The sequence below is a fragment of the Catharus ustulatus genome, chromosome 6 (genome assembly GCF_009819885.2).
Source record: "Catharus ustulatus isolate bCatUst1 chromosome 6, bCatUst1.pri.v2, whole genome shotgun sequence".
Lineage (NCBI taxonomy): Eukaryota > Metazoa > Chordata > Aves > Passeriformes > Turdidae > Catharus > Catharus ustulatus.
Genome location: NC_046226.1, coordinates 45,973,950 through 45,993,381, shown reverse-complemented (window position 1 = coordinate 45,993,381; position 19,432 = coordinate 45,973,950). Strand labels below are relative to the sequence as shown.

The 19,432-nt window shown below is 46.1% G+C and overlaps 1 protein-coding gene across 5 annotated transcripts in view; it reads right to left on the bottom strand.

The window, feature by feature from the left end:
• Nucleotides 1–1,082: 1,082 nt before the first annotated feature.
• CD151 (CD151 molecule (Raph blood group)) overlaps nt 1,083–19,432 on the bottom strand; it is a 32,217-nt gene continuing 13,867 nt past the window's right edge. For 4 of the 5 annotated variants that reach the window (XM_033062385.2, XM_033062384.2, XM_033062382.1 and 1 more), the window contains 8 exons: nt 14,209–14,312; nt 13,079–13,270; nt 8,498–8,572; nt 7,309–7,329; nt 5,951–6,055; nt 4,942–5,097; nt 3,959–4,045; nt 1,083–3,208 (listed from right to left, as the gene is read on the bottom strand). In XM_033062385.2, coding sequence (XP_032918276.1) covers nt 3,149–3,208; nt 3,959–4,045; nt 4,942–5,097; nt 5,951–6,055; nt 7,309–7,329; nt 8,498–8,572; nt 13,079–13,270; nt 14,209–14,292 — 780 coding nt within the window. In that variant the 5' untranslated portion in view covers nt 14,293–14,312 and the 3' untranslated portion in view covers nt 1,083–3,148. The remainder of the gene's footprint in view (nt 3,209–3,958; nt 4,046–4,941; nt 5,098–5,950; nt 6,056–7,308; nt 7,330–8,497; nt 8,573–13,078; nt 13,271–14,208; nt 14,313–19,432) is intronic. The other variant, XM_033062386.1, reaches the window with a different exon arrangement.

Here is a 19,432-nt window from a genome sequence, read left to right as displayed (position 1 = left end):
GCGGTGCTGCAGCCCGAGAGCCGGGCGGGTCGCTCCCTCCCGTGCGGGATTCCCGGTGCCGGGACACGCCGTGTCCCCATCGCCACCGCGCGGCCGCGCCCCGCACTGCGGAGCGTGCCGCCCGCATTCCCACCCTGCATCCAAGGGTGCGCATGGAAACCGCATCGCTCCCGCCTTCCACCTGCCCCTGCTCAGCTCAAACTCCCATGGAGGCTCCAACAGGACACACTGATACCCCTGTGGCAGCTAATAATACACTAATTACTACCAAAACTAACAAAATCGCTATTCATTCTAATAAATAATCATAGTTTAGGTGATTATACTACTGGATCCTAAAACATTATATTGTAAATAGAATTTAATACATCCCGACAGTAGAATTTTTGGTAGTTGTATTAATAGCTAATATCAATACTATAAATCCTAATGCTTACAGATGATAATAAACACTAATAAAATAAACTAATACTACTAATTAATAATAAATATTCATAAAGCTAATAACCATCCCTGTCACTACCCTGACAGGACAGAGGGCAAATGATGGGTGACACCACAGGCCACTGGGTGACCCTGAGGCCTTGGGCTCCCCTGGACTGCCCTGGCAGGTTTTGATCCATTACACCAAACTGCCCCTTCTCATTAGGCCCAAGCTCATAATAATTATCTCCTGTGTTCTCATTTGACCCCTTCATCAATTATCAGAGCCTCAAATGCCCTCAAGTAACCCCTACCAGGGACTCCAATGACCTCAGGTAAGCCCAAATGATCTAAAGAATCCCCTCTCAGGGACCCCATGACCTCAAGCAGCCCCAAATGACTTTATGTAACCCCTGTGACCTCAAGAACTCCTGAGGTTCTGCCCCCTGAGCTCTCAGAGGGAGCAGCCTGCAGCACCCCACAGCAGCACATCACAACCAGGCTGGCAGGGATGTGAAGCAGACTCTCCCCCAGCTTCCTTCCTTCTCTGGTCCCTCCATTCATCTTCTCGAGGAGTTGGCTCCTCAGCAGCAGGGTCTGAGCAAGCCAGAGAACTCACCTGGGAATGGCAGCCCTTCAATCGTGCCACACACAGTCAGTAGAGTCTTAAGCTTTATTTTTCTATTGGCCAGCAACTTAAACTGGGTTAAAAAAAACCAAAAGCAATGAATATTGTTACATAGAGAAAAAGTATAAAACAGCCCAGTGGACACAAGCCAACTTACTGTTCATGTCTCGTTCTTCCTGGCCTCTCCCAACCCTGCACAACATGTTTGAAGGGAATGGGCAAAGGCAGCTATGAAGATATGCTTAAGATATCAGAAATATTGCTTCAAGCAACATGCTCAATATTTTCCTCTTAGTTAGTAGTCAATACTTGTTAAGGAACTTTACTATAAAACAAGAAATAATTTAGAGATTTCTCCTTTAGATCATTACAGAATAATTTAGGTTTCTTACCTCTCTTTCTTACTGTTGTGGAACCAAGGATACACCTCAGTTCCTACACCTCTCTTTCTGCATTAGCTGAGGATTATTTCATAGGACTGATAACGGAGGAGTTTCAGATTGACCTGCTCTGAATTTTAACATGTTGCCCTTTAGCTGCATTCCACAATTTCTGCTCTGTGAACCAAAGCCCCCACAATGCTGCAAGACCCTTTACTGGTCTAGATGATTCTGCTTATGTTGGCTGTCTGCTGCCAGGGACAGGGCTCTCAGCCAGCACTGCTAAAAGGCCAGAAGAGGCAATAAATTTATTTAGGAAGGTCTGAGCTTGTCTTCACTGCTTAGAAATACCAAACTGACATTTTTGCTGCTTCATGAGTGTAACAGGCATATCAGGAAGGAGGGAACAAGACAAGAGGAACACAAGAGCCTGTGAATTCAGGCTATGATCCTGAGGGCACCAAGTCCATGGCAATGTCTGTGTCCTGTATGCATCCAGGATTCCAATGCAGAGACAGTATTTAATTAAAACCTCTTCCTCAGCAGCAAACAGCTAACCCAGCACTACCAATCTGCCAAGTACACTGGGGCAACTGGTTGAAACTGACTCCTGACTTTCTTGGCAGTAACCAGTGGTAAGCTTCCAGCCAAAGCCAGAAAACCCTCAGCTGATTAACAAGCTCTTTGGTGGCTGAAAAACACTGGTGTATATTCATTTCCTGCCAAAGGAGGCAAACCTGGAGGTTTTAGTTAGAAAAATCAAACCAAGGGAACCTCTCAACATGTAACAGATGAAAATGGTACTTCCACTAACTAAGCAGGCCAAAGGGTAGCAAGATATGGCAGCCACACAAAAAGACCAGTTCTCCATCAAACCTCATCAGGGGATAGGGAGGTGGAAATAAGACTCCTCACTCATGCTGGAAACCAGTCAATAAAACAGACTAGAACCTAAAAGGCAGTCCATCATCTTAGCTCCAGAACTGCTAGGAAGCAAAAGGCCTCTTGTGGCTCCTAATGGCACTCTGTTAGAGGAGGCTTCAATGAAGAGGAGGAAGAATTGCTGAGAAATCCTAAGGCACCCACAACATCTTGGCAACATGAGGGTCACAACCAGATTTCAGCTGCAGCAAGTTGTGCTCCCAGTCAGCTGGGCAAGTATGTCCTGCCCCCAGTAACCAGGCATGCATCCTCTCTGGTGGAGAACAGCTGTGTTAGGACATTGGTGCACACTTGGGAGGAGGGAGAGAGAGAAATCTTCCATGTATGAGAATCTCAGCTCTGTCTCCAGCTCAGTGCAGAACCTTCATCTGTCCTCACAGTCAATGCCTGGTACTGCTGAGCCACTTCTCAAGAGAGCAAACCATGATTCTTGTACAGCTTCATGCTGGCTCGGGAAAGCCTCAAGGGAAATGGCCTTGGATAAATCTTGCTTTGTAGTTATATCAAGGGACTGTTGTGATAAAGCTTCTAGCAGAAGATCCACAGCTCTTTTCTTTCTTCACACTGAAGAGGACCTGCTGAACTCCCAGCTGCCTTGTACACAACAAGGCTTTCCTCAGAGTGGCAGGTAAGGCAGTGCATGGTTCTAAAGGCATTCAATTACAGAGCCAAGTCCTCAAGTTACAGACACTTTTGGTGGTGGTGGTGGAGAGCGGTCAGGTTGGCAGGTGCTAAGGGAAGTGGCAGAGGGGGAGCAACAGAGCTCTCACAGCTATTAATATGGTTCTGACTTTAAACTCTTATACAAGCAGCAGGTGAAAATCATCCCAAAGATCTACAGGGTAAAGGGAAGAAAGAAATACATGAAAATTCACAGAAAGGATGCAGTGGAGTCAGCAACTTGAAAACGAACAGTTCAGACCCACTCTGGAGTGTCAGCCAGCTCCTGCCTGAGGATAACACACTCCAGCTTGCAATAGGCAGCAGGAAAAAACAATCTGTGCTAATCCTTGTAATTAATCAGCAGCTTCCTGGGGTGTAATTTGGCTGCTTGCCAGAACAAAGGGGAAGATGAGGCACTCCCAGACACATCCGCATCATGAATAAAGAATATCCTGTGCCCTCCCCTCTCAAAATGAGAGTGCAAGACATTCACATTCCACATCTTTATCCCTCACCCTCTCGCAAATCATCACAGACCCACAGGGCTGTTCCTCAACACGACACAGCTGAAGGAAAAGTTCTGCATAACTCGAGATAATCCTTAGGATCCCGGCTGGGAAGGTCCCTGCTGCGGGGCGGGCAGTTACGGGACACAGCCACAGGAGGGCTTCCTCGGGCTGCCGAGCCACGGCCTCCCATAGCCCCGGAGCACAGCTCCTTGCCCGGCCCTGCTGGGTACCCACCGTCATCTGCGGGAGTTCACCACACCGGCTTTTGCTTTGCACCTGGAGAATCCTCAGGTCCCCGAAGTACCTGGACACTTCTTGCCAGGCAGGGAAGAGCAGGACCCCATCTATTTTCCATCCCTCAGCTCAGAAGTTCCTTCAACTTCTACCCCAAAACTCCCCTCAACCCTTTTTACCTGCACACAAGCAATGCTGATGCCCACTGCCCCGATAATTTTCAGATGCTCTTGAATGAAGTTTTCCAGCTTGGTAATGCAACCACTCTGCAGGATGAAAGGAGGGACACTGAAAATCAGCTTAATTTTAACCTCTAGTTCACTTTAATCCAATGTCTGTGAACCTTGAAATCAGCACTTTAAAAAGTGGTGTCTGTGAGCAATCTCTTCCCCTGATATCTCTGGAAAAGCTAAGCAGATGATGTGAACTGCATCATGCCTGGTATTTCTTTACAAATGACCAGCTGTCTCAGGAACCTCTGAACGAACCCAAGGTGGCTGCTGGCAGTGCAGGAGAAATGCAGAACCACCGACCACATCACACACGGAGTGTCATTCTTCTCTCAGGTGTGTGGAGAAAGATTCCCTCACTCACTGCCTAGCTCCTGCCTGGAGGGGATGTTTATTCCTGTGAGGCCAAAAGGCCAAGGAAATGCTGCTAAGTGCACCCACTTCCAACTACCCTAACATAACTGAAGCCTTTTAAGAGTAAATTCTTCCCACTGCTATTTATTACAGCAGTGAGTTTTGGTGTGAACCTGGAAAGCCAGGCTCTGTCAATCTCTGCCTTGCAACTGTCAATCAAGAACCAGAAGTATCTCCATTTGCACCTCACAGAGTAATTCCAACTACAAGAAGCTGTGTCAAATGTAGGACTTGCATCCAAATCTCTTGCCAGAATCAACAACCTCTCCTGTTTCCTCCTATAATTAATGTACCCAGTGGTAACAAACATAATTAATTACTTTTCTCTATATCTACATATTAAATAACAGTCTACACAGCTGAACACTCAGCTAAAGAAGTGAATTCTGCATTCCAAGGAATGCTACTAACTTTGAAGCCTACTGACAGCTTGCAATAATAACCCAACACCATCACTCCCTGCCCACCTCCTTTACACACTCAGTGACAGGTGGCTCTGAAGCCCTTCTGCTCTTTACCTCCTTGTAGATGTTGGAAGGGTGGTCTCTTCTGCCACACAGGTCAGTGATCGTCTTACAGCAGCTGTCTGGGACTTTCCTCCCACTGGCCTCAGAAGATTTGATCCACAGGCTATCAAGCCAGTCTGTGTAGTTGTTGCTCCCACAGCACTTGAACTGCACACACAGAGAGCAAAGGCTGAGCCTGTAGCACTGCAACCTTTTTCTCCCTCCAGCCTCCCGCATCAAGCCCTGGGCTTCACTCTCCTGTGCAGACATTCCAGCTATCTCCTGGGTTTGGGTTTTTTTTATAATTATTAGTGACTTTTGTGTTAAGAGTTCCCCAAATGGCCATTTAAGTATCAAGTTCATCCATCCTTCAGCAGCTGTGACTTTTGTTTACTGCTGGGACGAACTGTAACCAGAGTGCACCTGCAGCTGCCTCAGCTCATAACTGCATATTAATGATGGCAACAGGATAAGTTTAATTACCAGTTACCATCACAAATGCACCTGCTATGGCACTATGTAGTCCCTGTGCTTCGGAAGTGCCTATGCACAAGGACCTTTTCTGTGGGAAAACCTGTCAGAACTGTGGCAGCCCTAACCTGAACCACCCCTGAGCCAGGGACAGCAAGCAACAGTGGCAGGAGAACTCCTCTTTCATTACATCTTGCTCTCTAGGGTACTGAAAAGCTTAATGAAAAATGTCAGCAATTTCTCCAAAGCTTTGAACTGGGAAAGGAGAAGCAGTTGTCAGAGTCACTTGGCAGCTCCAGTTCACTGGGAGCAAGTTCAGATATCACTTCCCCAGGGCTACTGGTCATGCAGTTCAGTGATCACAGCATGCAATTCTGCCAGTTGCATGGCTCAGGTTCTGCACCTCACCCAACTTTGTCTTGAATCCGAACATACACTCAGCCTACAGAAGAAATACCTGTAGGTTATTTCTTCATCAAGAGCTGCCTTTTGTGTGCTTGTTTTAAGACCTAAAGTTCCATTAGTTCTCTTTGCCTTCAGAGACACCCACCTCCTGCTGCAGTTTGTCCACTGCACTGGTAACACTCTCTTCTCCCTCCCTCCGGTACTTCTGGGTCATGGTGTTCTTCAAATTTTGCTTCAGCTCCAGGCTCAGCTGAATGGAAGAGACAAGTGGGATAAAATCACAAGGCAAATTCAGTCCTCAGAACGACCCAAAGCCCTGCATACATTCCACTGCCTTTGCTCCAACAGGAGGACAGAGACCCGTGGAGGACAGTGGATGCTTCCTTCAAGATCGTCCTCCAAGGCTGGACAGGACAGGTTTATTTCCAAATGATTACAGATTAGGCTTCTGTTTTAATAACTGCAGGGAGCTGCTTTGGGATCAAATTTCAACCTGCGTTACACATCCCCACATGGCTTCTCACCTTGAAAATGCAAATTGCCAAGACATGTCTGCAATGAAAGGGAATACAAAAGTGTGCCTGCTTAAACATGAATATATGCCCATGAGACCATGTGTAGTCGTCTTCTCCCTCTAAAGCCTGTAAAAAATACTAAAAACTCTATTTTTGTAAAAAATACAAATCACTCTGTCCAGGAGCAGGAAGAAATCAGAGTCCTTGGCATGATGGACTGAAGCCACATAGATCAAACAGCTCTTGTACCATCTTGAAAAAGGATGCCACAGGAGGGCATTAAGTGTGTGATTGCAAAAATCACTGCAAGGCTTTTCTTGATATTAGAGAGACAGTGTCTGATTTTGCAAGAGCAAAAATTTCTGAAAGCATCATCATAAACCACTGGCATGTTCAAGTGATTGGATTCAAACTCTAATTCCTATGGAGACTCTTTCAATCTAGCTGAATTCTTCTCACCCTTTGGTGACAGCCAAGTGCCAAAAAGCCACATCCTTTTTTGTTATCCTGGTTGCTTCTCTTTTTTTTTTCGTACTGGTTCATGCAGCAACACAGCTTCAGTCTAACACCTATGAAATCACAAGTTTCCTATACCAATGAACAATGCCAACATGCATTTTAGATGAGGGGAGCTGAGTAACCTCTTTATTTACTTTTTATTCTACATAGTAAGTAGTAAATGAAAAGCCAAACATCTGATTATGCTAAACTGTGCAAAATAGAGTCTGGAGTTTATCCTCCCTTTAAAACACCGCTTTCTCCAGTCCCATATGTCAGATGGGGACAACACCTACCTCACAGAGGTGATATGAGGCATCATTCATTAGTATTTGTAAAATGCTTTGAGATCTTGGGCTGGGAAGCTCTATGGAAATGCAAAGGACTTAGCGTAATAGGAAGAAAGGAAAAGGTTCAGCAACTGGAAGGAAGAGGCAAATGAAGAGGAGAGTCCATTAGCAGAATTATTACTTGGGAGAAAAGCAGTTACCTGTGGGCTCACGGGGAAGAACTGCAGCATGGAACAGAGATAAAGAACCAGTTTAGACACACATGCAAGCCTTAGACACCAAAGCAATGGCTGAAATAAAAACAGTGGCAAGCAGAGCAAGCAGCCTGCAACCAAGGGAGAAGCGAGATTTATCAGCCAGAGGGCAAAGGGATGTGCAGCTGTTGATCAGAGATACACTCAAGTGATCTACAGCACTCAAGGGTACAGTTCTGAACATGCTGTCTCTTAATTCAACCCAGGGAGCAGCTCCTCTTCATCCACTGTCACATATCAACCTCATGCACAGATGGATGGACAGATCCTGGCTTCCTGCCATGCCTGCCAGGATTGATCTTTTCCTGTTAAATATGCACATTCATACCCCAGATCCCTCCTGGCAGGAGCCAGTGCAGCTCTTTGGCTCCTTGCAAACCACCAGTGCCCATCCAAGGCAAAGCACAGAAGGTCCAAGAGAAAATGGAATGGCAAGGAGTCCTGGCAGTGAAGTCAACAAGATGGGATGTTCAGCTGCTTTTCAGACAGCCATTTGATAACAATCCTAATTTGCCACTTCCAATCAATTTCCAGACATAGAGCAACTTTGCAGGCTGTTTGTGCCTTGGTGGTTAAACTCCCTTTGAAAGCAAAGCGATGAATTAAGCTCTGCTCTTAGCAACTGCAAGAGGCGCCAAGCCAGACCTGCAGCTGTTGGGAGCCTGTCCTGTTTCTCCAGCCCCTCAGTTGCACTGCTTAAGTAAAGCTCTCAGAAAGTTCTTGACCTGAAAGGACCTCTCAGCTGGTCCATTCATTACCTTTGCTGGATGCAGTAGGAACTGTTCCTGTGTTCTGAACATGCTAAAGTGGCACTAATGTGATTTCAGCTGCTTGCACTATGCTTTGGAGGCGATCTACACAGCCTCAAAAACTGTCTTCTACAAGGGTCTGCAGAAAAACAGGGCACAAAGTGCACCACAGCAAGGACCTGAGCAGCCCCTTGGCGTAATGACCATCACTTTGTCAAAACCAGTAAATAATCCAAGGTCTTCTGTACATGGAGGGCAGTGAGTAGGTGAACCACAAACACATCTACGTCCCAAGCATCCAGGCCAAATTTTGGCTGAAGAAATGGGGCGATAATGAGCTGCTCTCTCTCCCTTGTCTGAGTCTCTAAGGACTAATGTCCACTCACCTGCTGGTAGTAGATATAGGCCAGGATTCCTGCAATGATCTCCAGGAGAAAGATGCATAGCAACAATATGAAGTACTGTAAAATAATGGGAAAAAGACATTAGAACAGAACATAAGGAGAGGCCAGAAGGCAGCTTTTCTTTACCTGCTAAAATGCCTGACTCTCTCTTCACCGAGGCTTTTCTGCAGCAGTGTTCAAAAGCAGGGGCTGGGATTAAGACTTCAGTAGGGCAGGAAAGGAACAATCCCACAGATTAATAAAAAAATAAAATACAGAATAACTGAAGACAAGCAGCAGCAAGTGTGAGTTTAACAATAGCCAGAGGGATATACAGAATGGAAAATTGCAGGCGACCAAGATAAGATCACTGAACAAAAGAAAGTGGTTGCTAGATAACGTAATGACTACATTCAGTATCATAAAATCAGAAAATATCTGATTCTGACATCAATACCAAAAAAATTTAAAATTTTGCTTGTTTTGACATTGTTTAGGGTATTTCACCAAGTTGCTAAGGAGCAATGTATGTTATAAAGATGATTCCATAAAGGCACAGAGGGCCCATTTCACCAAATATACAGCACAGCAGTTAAGCATAAAGCACCATTTGTGCTCCCAGCGACTTCTGCAGGGCTCAGCCACAGGCTGAGGGGCACTGTTGAAGTGGATGGACTTCAACACTGATTCACACTCAGCACTGGGACTGTATGTGCTCCTAAACTAGCATCTAGATGGAAAAAGCTCAGCATCTCAAAACCAAAGTGAGAAGAACTCTTAGAAGACTAATAAGAGAACATGACTATTCCTTAAAACAGCTTAGTGGCAATGAAGTGAAAAGGGTAAGCCCCTCCTCCACAAGGAGAATCAAATGGGCAGTACAGAGAACTGTTTGGGATCCCTGCTCTATTCACAAACAAGTAAGAAAACCAAACCCATGAGGAATATGTGCAGTAGCTTGAAAGGACCAGGCAGTCCTGAAGAGCCAGGTGATGATGTGTCCACTTCTGCTAGGGTCCAAGACAGCTTTTCAGGGAGAATCCCTCTCCTGACAAGTAGCCCCTGAGTTGCTCATGGTCAGCAATGAACAGTTTCTTTACAGACCCAGGCTGTTCTGTGAGTGATGTTAAATTAATCTTTCTGTAGATAAAGCTGAAGGGACCCCAGCTCCAGCCATAACAAGGACCTCAAGCAAAGTTCTCATAAGAGCTGGCTTCTCCAGGACAGAACAAGCAAAGGAACTCCCATTTTTTGTTTTACCCTCAACCTTAAGGAAGGTCTGTTACCAAGAGACTAAGCAAATGGCTCCCTGCAAATGTAACAGGACATCAAACCTCCACAAAAAAGGACAGTGAAGATCAGGACACAGCAAGGATGCCTTCTATTGCACAAGGGTTACACCCCTACTGTGCACTCTTCTCACTAGGTATTTCCCAGCCCCTTTTGCAGGAGTAAAATGACACACTCAGGGCTTCCTCTTTCACCCCTGCTGGGCTCCACAGCAGCTGCAAAGGAAGGACAGCTGGGTTTTATCTGCAGACCAGGCTTTAATCTGAGCACACAATCTCGGGCTTTCACTCCCCTGCCCCAGGCTCTCCCTCGCAGCGATCCCGACCATCTCCACAGCCGGTACAAGGTACCCATTCATCCCAGGGCAGTGAGTCACCCACTGGAGTGCAGGAGAGCTAAAGGCTGCTCCCAACACTCCCAGGAGGTTGAAAAGGGGCAAGCTAGGGTTGGCGGGCCTTGACACAACGGCTGGGAATTTGTTCTGCCTTAACTGACCTTAACATCATTTCTCTGCCAAGGAGGGGCAGGAGGATGGCAGGATGCTGAGAACAACTAATGGACTGGAAAGCTTATTTATTTTTCCTTGCTCTGTGTAATGTCAGATGCATTCAGGTAGAGCTAGAGTTATGTCACCACAAGCTCTCTGCTCGCTGTGCTGGCCTACAGTGGATAGAAACAAACACGTATCCAGCAGACCTTAACAAATCTGAGTCACAAGTAAAACCTTGTGAGGGAGGTTAGTGCATCCAGCACCCATGAACCCAACCTGTCTCTGCTGATACACTCCACCATTATCTAACTCTCATCATTCCCTCTGGGCCACTTGTACACATCATGCTGATATAGGGGAGCAGCAGCTTTCACTCTGGACACACACAGAGCACAGGGCTGCTCTCCCTGCCCTTCAGCCGTAGCTGCAGGGCTTTCTTAGAGCTCTGCTATGGGAGGAGTAGGCCAGCTCTGGCATGGAACTGTAGGGACATGCCCTACTTGTTTCCCAAGTCAGAAATGTGTGATCACCAGAAGCTCTCTAGCAAGCACATGCCTGGACCTGGGTGGGCTCTAAGCAAAATTTACCCTGGCTCTGGTTCCAAGATTAAGTCAGGGCTTATGGGTGTCTCCTCAAGATCTACAGAGTCCAAATTGCTTCCATCCAGTTCTGAGTGAGGTACTAAGTGTTAAGTGTGTTTTCTCTGAAAAACACAAAAAATGGTTCAACCCCCCCTACAACCCAAATAATTATCTGGAGACATCTTTCTACTACCTGAAAAAGAGATAGAAACAATGATACTCCTAAATCAGCAACCTCACTTTAGTGAGAGGGTTCCAGGCTGAAATGCAGCAGGAACAGAAATCCTAATCCATGTGTGTTCCTTTCTCCCTGTCCAAGGTAGCTGACTAGAAAAGACAGTGAGGGGCCAGGCCTGAAGAAATTTACCTTCTCCCTTTACAAGCAAGGTCTTCTATTTGACAGGTCTTTCCTTGGGACTCCTGCTGCATTTTGACTGAAGTATGATATAATAGTGGTCTGTGTGTCCTTCTAAAGAGCAGGACTGCAGCATCACAGCCAGCCAGGCTTGTCTGCTCATGGAGCCAGAGAAATCCACCTCTGCTGCCCAGGCTTCAGCACATCCTGGTTAAGGAAGGCCAGTAAGAAATGACAAAAAAGTAGCACAGCTGTGAGTGATGAGCAATGAAATACTATGAAAAGCCTTGAAGTGGGCTCATAAAACTCACAGTTACATACAAGGCAGTAAAAAAGTTCACAGCTTCCCAACTTTTCAAGAGACTAACAAACTAAAAACCAGATATGCATTTTACAGACAGCATCCAAAGTTGTCAGTAATCAGTTTTTAAAAGCACCAAGGCAGCACTGGGGAGAGCAGAGCTCTGTGCTGCTTACACTGCTCTCTCCTATATTTACATGGGTCTCTTATACAGAGGGAAAGTGGGACCAGCTGGCACAGCCCCTGGGGTGACTGTGAAGCTGTCAGGATTACTGTCTGAGCTCAGAGCTGGCAGAGGCCCCCAGCCAGGCTCACCCAGCCCTGGCAAGCACAGCCCTGTCTCAGATTACTCAGGGCAACTAAAGCAGAGCACAAGCAAGAAGAGACAATAGGTCTGTCACAACCAGCCACTCCAAAAGGACGCTGGTGTAAGGAGACAGAGTGACCTTTTATTCCCAAGAGACAATTATTAGTTTTCTATGGCAGAATAACAAAGAAAACCCCACTGGATTTTCATACGTAGCTTCTGGCTGAGGGAAAAAGACAAAGGGAGATCTCTTTGGCATGGAGAGTCAGTGAAGCAAGGCCAAACCAACCCCTACAGACCAGGAGCTTACTGAACAAGAATCAGCAATGCACTCGCTGTGTCTCCCTCTATATTTGTTCTCCCTCCCTGACTCTACTCTGCCTCTCAGGGATTATCAGGTCTGCACAGCAGTGAAGCATCAGGCTTGCTCACAACTCTTATTTCTGCTCGTCTATCCAAACTAAAGAGGAGAAATGGGGTCAGTCAGGTGAAGGAGGATTTGCAAAGAGAGGAGCTGGCAGCTGAAGTATCTTTTTCTGTACCTGTGAAAGCTAAGAGCCACTGATTGTTATTTCAATCACTGCACTCACCACTGCAGCCCAGACACTAAAACAGAGTGCTGCCACACTCCAGACTGAAAGGCAGATTTGAGAGGGAGCAAGCAAAATAGAAACCTCAGGGCTGGTAAAAACCTTCAGTGTAGGTGGGTGAGCAGGGAGCTCAGGAAGTAACACAGAGAAAGCTGTAAAAGAAGCAGCAGATTATGAAAACAGCATGGCTCTTTTTCGTGGAAGCAAGACTGAAGTAATTTTTTTGCAACTGAAGGAAATATTGGAAATGTTCTGATCTTTGACAACCAAGCGAAAAAGTGTATTAATCTGGCTCGAACCTAATGTCACTGAAAGCTAGTTTTTTTACAGGTCTGTCGTATTTTCCTCCCTTTTCCCATTTTCCAAAACAGAATATAGAATGGGCAAGGAAGAAGGAAGAGACAAAAGCCACAAGATTTTGTTTTGAATAGATGTTTTCACATGAAGCTTAGGTATTACAACTACACTTTTTACTCTTGAACCATGCAGCGCATTCTTTGTATGGATGAGAGAAAACGCTCTGCAGTAAAAGCTGTCCCCTGGGACATGGACAACACTGCTGTCAGGAGCTGGAGACCTTAGTGATATTTGCTCTAGGACAAACAAATAAGGCTGGTGCACAAGACAACCAAGATGCTTCCCCCAAATAAAACAACCAAGCAAAACTCACCACTCTCAGCAAATTCCGCCGCTCTTTGAAAGTGGCACAGCACCCAAGGATGCCAGTGACCATGACCACCACCCCAGCCACCACCAGGATATAAGCAGTTGCAGAATATGTGCTGGAGGAGAGCAGGCTGATGTAGTCACTCTTCTCAGCCAGGGTCCAGATACCCACTGCCATCACGGCCCCGCCAGCCAGCTGGGGAGAGAGAGACGCAAAAAGATGAAGGGTATCTGAGGCATGAACTTCCTCACCTCCCAGAGCAACTGGACAGGGACAGCAGGATGTATTACAGCTCCATCAGCCAGCCAAAGATGATCTATATTAAAGGATGGACTCACTGGGACTGGAGCAGATTCTGAGCTTCAAGCACCCCAGGCAGCCTGAGACAGAAGCTAAACCATCTACCTGTGTACAGCAGTTCATACTCAGACCAGAGTCTTCCCAAATGTAGCCACACTGGGTTTTGGGCAAATAAAACATGTCAAATCTGTATCACCAACCTGGCTGGCTAACCTCTAACCCTTCTAGCAAGTGAGCACAGAGAACCCAAGCACATCCCTAGCAGTTCCCTCTCTCCCAAGCCTTCAGCTTCCAGAGGGTTTTAGGCAGCTTCTGGTAAACTCAGACAGATTTCCTTAAAGGTCTGACTCGGACACTTCATTGCTTTGTCCCATGCACCAAAGTAAAACACAATCCTTTGGCATCAGTAACTTTCCCAGTGGAAAAATATGACTCTGAGAAGTGGATCAGCTGCAAGAAGGTTTGTGTCACCTGCCAGCACTCTCTCTGCCATTTTGAGAGGAGGAATGGCAAGACACTGGAGCCCTCAGGCTCCTGGAAAAAGTAAACCAGGCGAAAAATCAAGGCTTATTTTCAGGCTTCCTGTAATTTTCTATATTTGGTAATGTGACCTAGAAACAGCCATGTGCTACAGTGTCAAACCATAACTTCTGCAGCCCAGGCAGCCAAGGGGGGTCACCAAGGGGTGACATTTTACCCAACAGGACAAAGGCTGTGTCCTACTGACGTCAGCACTTCTTCCCAAAGACTTCATCATGCCCAAGACTTCTGCACCCTGACACCAAAACTGCAGTGCCATCTCATTTCCTCTGACACAGACTGAGTTTTCTTACCCAGAAAAAGAAGTTGAAGATGAAGAGAAGGTACTTCAGACAGATGGTCCCACATGTTTCCTTCTTTTCTGTATACTCACGCATCTTTCTGGTTCACCAAGTTCCTAAAAAAATACAAATCCAGAAAAGCTTGAGTGAGTCAGTCATCACACCCCTTTCTCCCAGAAGGCCAGCATTACTACTGTCCTCCTGCAAGCAACATCTAATACTTGTAATCTTTTGCTGAAGTAAACTGCTGAACAAGCCATTCAGCTGATTTCAGGGACACAAGACAGTACTTGCTCAGATAAAGAGCTCTCATCCATCTGGGTGACCTACACACAAGATCTTGCACAATCCCAGGCCTGCTCTCCAGAAAATCCCAATGTGGCTCCTGATTACATTCTGTAGCTGCTGTTCTGAAGGTGGCAAGGGAAACTTTGGTCTCTGATATTTATGGAATAATCTGTCTCCAAAGAGTATTATTTTCTCTCTGGCATTAGTTACAAGTGCCTTAAATAGATCCTTCTCTACAACTGTAACTGGGAACACACTTTTATATGTTCAGATGTCCTATCCTTTTTGAACCTCAGCAGCCTGCTGAAGTAATTAATTCTCTTCTTCACTACTTACCTTCCATGGCCCTTCTCACTGGCTAGCTGTCCCTCAGGGCACTAAGAGACTGTCCCAGCTTCTAAGAGGAAAAAACACAACCCTTGGCTTTAGATGATCTGACAGCATAAAATGCCCCTGCAGATATGTAAGGAATGGGGTTTTGTTGTGAGTTAGTCCCAGTGCAGTGTTACAGATCTGCTACACCCTGGAGCACGTTTCTCAGAAGTGGGTCTGCAGCAAGCACAGCTCCATGCTACTTCACTACCTGTTGTTCAGACCTCAAAGTCTGAACCTCTCAAAAAATATTCTCATCACTGCCTGACCATGCAGACAGTACAAAAGCACTGCCCAGAGTATTGCTTCCAGCATCACCTGTGTGAGGCAGGATGCAGAAGTGCAATCAAATCCTCACCACTTACATACAATTAAAAAATCATCCCTTTGCTCCCACAGCAAGGAATGATGCAAACATTGTGCATCAACATCAGAGTGCAATGTGTTCCTACACCAGCAATTTCCCTGGAAGCAGGAAGGCAAATAGCCTCTATATTTTTCCAGAGGCATTGAGTCCATGCTTAGTTAAATTACAAAACTTTGTCACACAAGCAATGAAAGCTCCCTTCAGGGACCCACTGCAGCTGCACCCAGCCATGCAGTAGAGACTCACCTACCTTAGCAAAACACCTGACAGCAAAGAAAGTGAGAGACAGGTACACACAGCCAGGCTGCACATCAGGTGACTATCAACATTATCTCTACCACCACTTCTAATGTCTGGCTTTAGAACCAGATGAACCACGGCTGGGAACAGCAGCTGCCCATTCTGCAGCATAATTGTGTTTTATTTGCAGGAAACTATTTCCTTGTGCTTTATGCCAGCCCACTCAAAGTCCCCAGCCAGGCCTGTACTTTAGAAACTAACAAATTAAGCTAACAAGGAAAGCAAGAGTGTGAACATGCCAGCAGTCCCACCCATGCCCATCCCTGTCACCGTTTCACAAGAAAACATTTTTCTCCAGAATAACATCTGGCAACAGCAGTTGGCAACAGAATACTGCTTCACTGGCAAAGGGAGCAGCTCTGAGATGGTGGCACAGATCAAGGAGAACAACTCTTCACAGTTATCTCCAGAAGAGATCAGAACCTCCAGCAATGCTCAGATTAATTGCCATGTTGCAGCACAAAAGGGCCCCAGGCTTTGGGAAGGAATGGATGCTGCTGGTACTGCAGCACTGACCAGGCTTGCAGATTCTCCATGAGAAGACGCCCAAGAACACAACATTCATGGAAGGTGACAGATTTACAGTTCCCAGAGGCTTCATGAAGCCACAGAACAAGAATGGCAGCAGCAAGGCAGCTGCACACACCTGCACAACTCAGAACAGGCACCTCCACCCAGATCTGAGACACGCCTTCCAGTAACAGGTCTTCTGCTCAGCCCTTCTACCATCAGGGCTGTATGTAGAGGAACATGCACTGCAGGCTTGCAGAGACTGACCAGGGGATGATAACCCCTTAGGCTCCTTGGCCCAGTTTCCTTCTTGCTCCCAAGGATTTTAGGAACCTTCCTTCCTTCCCCTGCATAATGCCATAGAGCAGGTGCTAGGCCCTAGCAAAGGATACTAATTTGTCCTTCCTTCTGATCCAAGAGCTCAGAAATCCCAGTCACAGCTCCATCTTGTCCAGGGCGAGGACTGGGCAGACTGCACTTGCATCAGATGACGACAGTCTGAAATCCCCCAAGGCTGCAGGTCCTGCTCCACCCAGCACTGGGTACAGGCAGCCTGGCTTTGCTGCTGGCAGGAAAGGATATGTCTGTTTCCAGAAAGCTGGCAGGGAACAGCTGCAGGTTTATAAAGCAGGGTGAATCACCAGGGATGGCAGACCATGAATCAGAAAGCAATCAGGGCTGTCTCCTGTTTGATCTATCCTTCCTAGCCAGGAGCAGAGCTGATGGCACTGGCTGCCTCTGCATGCTTAATGACTCACCCAGCCAACTATTCAGGGAAAGGCAGCTCTCTAGACCCTCTTTTTGGAAGTTGTGTTTGTGTTCCTTGCCTCACACAGGGTGATCTGCTGCCTCCCATCACCTGCAAGGACAGGGTCAGGTTTCAGGGAGCTATCCTGGTTTTTGGAAAGCAAGTGAGGGCAGGAGACTTTAGTGAAATGTTTTTCCCAAGGAGCCACGGCAGCGGGAGGGGGGAACCACAATCTGCTTCCCACGCTTAGAGTCACTTCAGGCTCTGAGCCTCCTGATCCCAAAAAGCACAGAGGTGTTGATCAGTGTCACAGCACCAGGATGAAAATGGGGGCCTCATCCTGAATTCACTGACATAACCAGGGTCTCATCCTTACAACAAACCCTCAGAACTGATACGAATCACTCCTGAAACCAGACAAGAAGCAGCAACAGTAATTAACACACATAATTCTGTTCTATTTTAGACACTGAGGCAAAAACCTGTTCTAAATCATTATCAATAATTACAAATGAGCTCTCTGATGAACAGGAAATGGCAAGCTCTACCACAGGGCTATATTTACAAATACATAAAAACATATTAATTAAACATGAGCTTCGGAATGGGAAATACTTTGCTGAGAAAGTGGTTAGAAGACTAAAAGTACTTCCATAATGAAGTTTACTTGGTCCAGTCCAACAGACAGGAGCTTCATCTGCAAGTTAAATTTCAGCAAGCAATCAAGGAATACAGGCTGTGAAATTTAGTCACACAATGGAAAGAAGTATTTTTACGAAAGTCACAAGAATCAACAAGAAGTTCCTACTATGCCCACACACACTGCAACAGAAATGACAGAGAAATAATTCTCTAGAGAAAACAAAATGCATTAAGCTGAGAGGAAAAAACAAGTGACAGAAACTGTAGATGAAAGGGAGGAGTAACAGTCTGAAGATTAATTCAAGAAACTGGGAGTTGAACAGCTTGAATCCAGCTTTCCACTCTGACACGGACTTTGTGCATAGACCTGGGCAAGTCCCTCACTCTGACCCTCTTTTCCTCCCCAATGCAAGACCCTCATCATTCTCTCAACCCATTGACTTTATGAGGATCTGCACTGAGAAACTGCTGATGGAGGAATGCCAGCTGAGAGCCATGACAGGCTCCAGGTGACTGACAAATTGGCAAAAGCCCGACAGCAATATGATTTCACAGACTCAAAAGTGCTTTTGCCAGCAAAGATTATTTCAGCCAATGAACTGGAACAACCTCATTCATGATTAGTAAAATACATACTTATAATGAGAGGAATACCTGGTAAAACAATTTTGGCAGTAATTTTTGAGGCTTGCTGGTTCAAATACATCAGAGATTGAGAGGCTAATAATGAAGTATATGAATAACAGTGGAATAACAGTGAAGCAAGCAGGAACTTAAGCAAACATCTCAAAAAGATAACAAAGGTAAAGAGTGAGCTCATCCTGCCCTGTGTTGACTGCAAGCCACAACCTCCTAGGAGAGTAAGAATATACAATGTATGACTGCCAGGCAAGGCTGGGATCACATCAAATGTGAAACCATTCCATGGTCTGATTTTCTTGGGCTCTCATCCTACTGTGACTGAACCCTTAGGACAAACCAGACCACAGGAACACACCTGAGCAAAAGTTGAGCAGTATGGCTCCAGTTCTGGGTGCTGAGCATCTGGGAACACATGCACTGCACAGACAACTGTGAAACCTAAAATTTCAATGGCAGGACTTGCTCTGCATGCTCCGCACCACACTACTGTATTTTTCTTTGCAGACCCAAAGGCACACACAGCCCAGTTCAGAAAGCATATGCCATGCATACACACACTCCTGTTGGATAGACATTCATTTAGTCATCCCAGACACTGCTTGGTACATTTGCCTCAACTTGCACAGTAACAGCACTTAATTAAACAGCAAAGAAAGCCAGGCCTGCAGGCTTTTTCTGCACAACCTGCCCTAAAGGAGCATCTGACAGATGGGGAAGAAACAATGCCAAAGCAAATGAATAGCTCCCAGGCCATTAAAAGTATCATTATTTAAAAGTATCGATTTTTGAGTGATAGCAAGCAAATTGGGATCTAACACATCAGTGACAATTCTTCCACAGATAACTCATACACCATAACTTTCATAACTTCTAACATCTTTGCCAAAGCACACAAGAAAGACTTGCTCCAGGAAATCCCACTGCACCTATGCTGTAAGGAAAGTGCAACCACTGGGCACACTGCTGGCTTGGAGGGAAATATTCTTCTGGAGACTATCTGAGCTAGGCCAGATAACCCTGGCAGCCATCAGCAAACAAAGCAGACGTCCTTCCCTTGGTATGTGCAGTGCAGGTGTGGGCCAATAACTTTAATCTTCAGCAAACTCACACACATTCTTTGTCAAGGCTAAACTCCAGCCTTTGAAAGCATGACCTCTCTTGAGTTCCCTCTCTGTGAGATGAAAACATTACCACTGATGCTTTACCTACCCCACTGAACATTCTCAGAAAGGGCCTCCAGCTGCTTATCGCCTGCCAGAAAGCAGCTAAAAGTAATTTAAGCAAAGCCTTCCCAGGAGAGGAATTCTAAAGCTTGCAGGTAAAGAGCTCAAATTCACACTGTGTGCCATTATCCACCTCAAATTGAT